The following is a 2,884-nucleotide window of genomic DNA, read 5'->3' on the forward strand; positions in this document are numbered from 1 at the left end:
AGGAATGCCAGCAGCAGCGAATTGTATTACACACAGTACTTGAACGGGGCAGAAGGTCCGAGCTCTTCATCACGACAGAAGGATAATTTGGTGATGGAGAATGGCTGTGGGTTTAGTGGAAGAAAAGAAGGCTCTTATCTGTGTGACTCTGGGGAGTCATTGAGGGCCATCCTTTCAGATCCTATCACGTATGTGTTTTCCAACTATTATGTCTTTATGGTCTGTCACGCCTTATTATTCTAAACTTTTATGACTTCAGGTCAAGTGCTTCCCATAGTGTTCGATGCCTTTACTCTCAATATGGGACTTGGGGTTTTAACTGGATGTTGCTTAGTATAATCTTTTGTAGTTGGATGAAGTTTATCTGGTTTCTGTATTAATTAGCCAATTTTGTTTACCTGGAAAGAAATATTGAGGGTTTAGGATATGGCTGTTCGTATTTCAATTGGTAGAAGCAAGTTGTGAACCTATTTTTAGTAGTTTGCAGTGGTAGTTGCTGCCTAGAGAGATTGTATGTTTTGGAGATAGGGAGTAATCATAATATAGCACAAACTAGGAACTGTGTTTTTCTGCAAATGAGTGCAATCCCTGGTTCCTCAAATAAAATGCACAGGGTATCTGCCATTATGGTGAAAAATTAGAGTAGTTCTTCAAATATGCATCATATGATGTTTCCGCAGGGAAAGGTAGAGGTGAAAAATAATGTAACGTGTATCAAGCTGTAATTGTGTCTTGTTAAAGTTATCTTCTACTTGATCTTGTCAAAATGAGATCTAATTGCATTTATTTATATGCATTCTAGTTGCCTATTTACAGAGGGACACGAACTAATTGCATTTATTTACATGCATTCTCATTACTCTTTGCAGTGGTATGCTTATGGAAGATGCAATGATATTGACTTGTGGGCATTCCTTTGGTAGCGGTGGGATACAACAAATTGTTAGAATGGTAAGCTCCAGAAGCTAAATATTACTCCTTGGTGTGGATAGTTTGTCATGCCGATCTATTGAAGTTTTATTAGAAGTAGCAAAAAATCCTTTAAAATTTCATCTATCACTAATCCTTTGAGGGGCTGGCAAGGAGATGCATAGTCCAGCTAATAGACATATATTCTGTAGTTTGTCTTTGATCAAGTGTTCATTTGCTCTTTCAACATTTTTCACATGAATATAGTAATTTTCTGTACTGAACTTTTGAGATATTCTCCAACTCCACTAAAAGAAGTTCTGTTGTTAGGTATTCTTATCCTGGAAGACAATCAGATATTTGATATCAGTCTTTGTAGTTGGATTTTTTCATTCCATGTTGTCCTTATTGGTTATAGAAATAGCAATATTATTGTAAATGGAGTTAATTGAATGAATTAAATGCATGACCTGCCATTTATATTAGTGAATTAATTTTCAGAAAGCTTGCTTCACGTGCTCGCAGCCAGTGTCCGAGGACTCGATTGCTCCAAATCTATGTAAGTTGAAATAATCTTAATTTTAGAAAAAAAACAAAATTTAGTTTTAGTGTATTCCTTGGATATGAAACACTAGCCATGTTCTCTTCATAAGCGTCCTCTAAAGTGTGTCTAGGAAATGTTGATCTCTCTTTTAGGCAGTCTGGTACATTGGGTGTCAATGATTTAGATGCCAACATTTTCTGCACATGTTTTTGTAGCCAACCATCCTGTGATATCTTTGAGTCGCAACTGAATAATCTTCTTTATAAATTGAATTTTTTTAGCTTATTTGTTATACATGCAAAACCAGAGTTTTATGACGTCTTTTCAATTCTCAGTTTCTTAAAAATTTGTAAAATATTATAGCTTCAACATTCTGCATTAGTATCAGTCAGCCTCTGGAAATCTAAATTATTTGAATTTTTAGTCACTTCTTTTCGGCTTTGTTGTGTGTAGCTCTACGCCTAGCTGTCCAGGCATTCAGGAGAGAAGAAGAGTTGCAAGTTAACCATTCATCAAAAAGGAGGAGGGAAAGATACGACCGGGTTAGTCATCATGACCATGATCCTGCCTCTGTAAATCAGGAGCTCCATATAAGAACACAATAAAATGATATGATGATTATGAAATGACATAGTTTCTTTATCTGGTCTTACAATTAATTTTTTCGATCTTTTATACCTTACAGTTTCTCTTACAATATGGCTGGATCCAACTTAAGTTTCATTTGCTTGCTTGTGTAGGATAAGGTGACATTTGGTGATTCTATGCTTTTAGATCATCCGAGGGGAAGAGGAGTTCAGTTTCCATTTGCTGTTACTGATCGGGTTATCATAAAGGTTTTGCCAAATTTTTCAAGTTTTCATGTGCACCAGTTGATGGCCTAAGTGGAATTTCTAACTATGAAATAACTGAATCAGGGTAACAAGAGAACACCTCAACGTTTTGTCGGGCGTGAGGCTATTGTTACCACTCAGTGCTTGAATGGATGGTAAACCTCTTTCAATGATAATGAACTTTCTCTTACTTACTGATGAAATTCTTGAACAGTCACCGATATTTGTTCTATATATAAGCAGAGCTTCTTAGCTGTCATATATGCACATGTTGGAATTAATTGTAAAGGAAACCTAGTTTCACCCTCAAAGTGATTATGATTTGTTAAGAAGGAAAACAACAAAAAGAGAGATCGAGAGAGTATTATCATCTACAAGAAAACAGCTTGTGGACGTGGTGGCGTCCTGTAACACCTTGGGTTCATATGTAAGGTTCCACCATGCCACATGAGACTATTTATGATTCTGGATTTGATAACGAGAGGCAACAAAAGAACTGGTTGGAATGCAGTCAATATAAGTTCCTAGGTTATAGTGGTGGATACACAATTTTTTCATCTCCAATGAAGTGATACAACAGCGCGAGTAAAAGACTGTC

At 36.3% G+C, this 2,884-nt stretch overlaps 1 protein-coding gene across 1 annotated transcript in view; it reads left to right on the forward strand.

Moving 5' to 3' along the window:
• LOC105167195 (U-box domain-containing protein 62) overlaps positions 1-2,884 on the forward strand; it is a gene marked incomplete in the record, with an annotated part of 4,262 nt that overhangs the window by 825 nt on the left and 553 nt on the right. The window contains 6 exon segments of the mRNA XM_020695241.1: positions 1-188; positions 870-951; positions 1,411-1,468; positions 1,907-1,995; positions 2,194-2,289; positions 2,371-2,441. Coding sequence (XP_020550900.1) covers positions 1-188; positions 870-951; positions 1,411-1,468; positions 1,907-1,995; positions 2,194-2,289; positions 2,371-2,441 — 584 coding nt within the window.

This window comes from Sesamum indicum, linkage group LG7 (assembly GCF_000512975.1).
Source record: "Sesamum indicum cultivar Zhongzhi No. 13 linkage group LG7, S_indicum_v1.0, whole genome shotgun sequence".
In the NCBI taxonomy this organism is placed as follows: Eukaryota; Viridiplantae; Streptophyta; class Magnoliopsida; order Lamiales; family Pedaliaceae; genus Sesamum; species Sesamum indicum.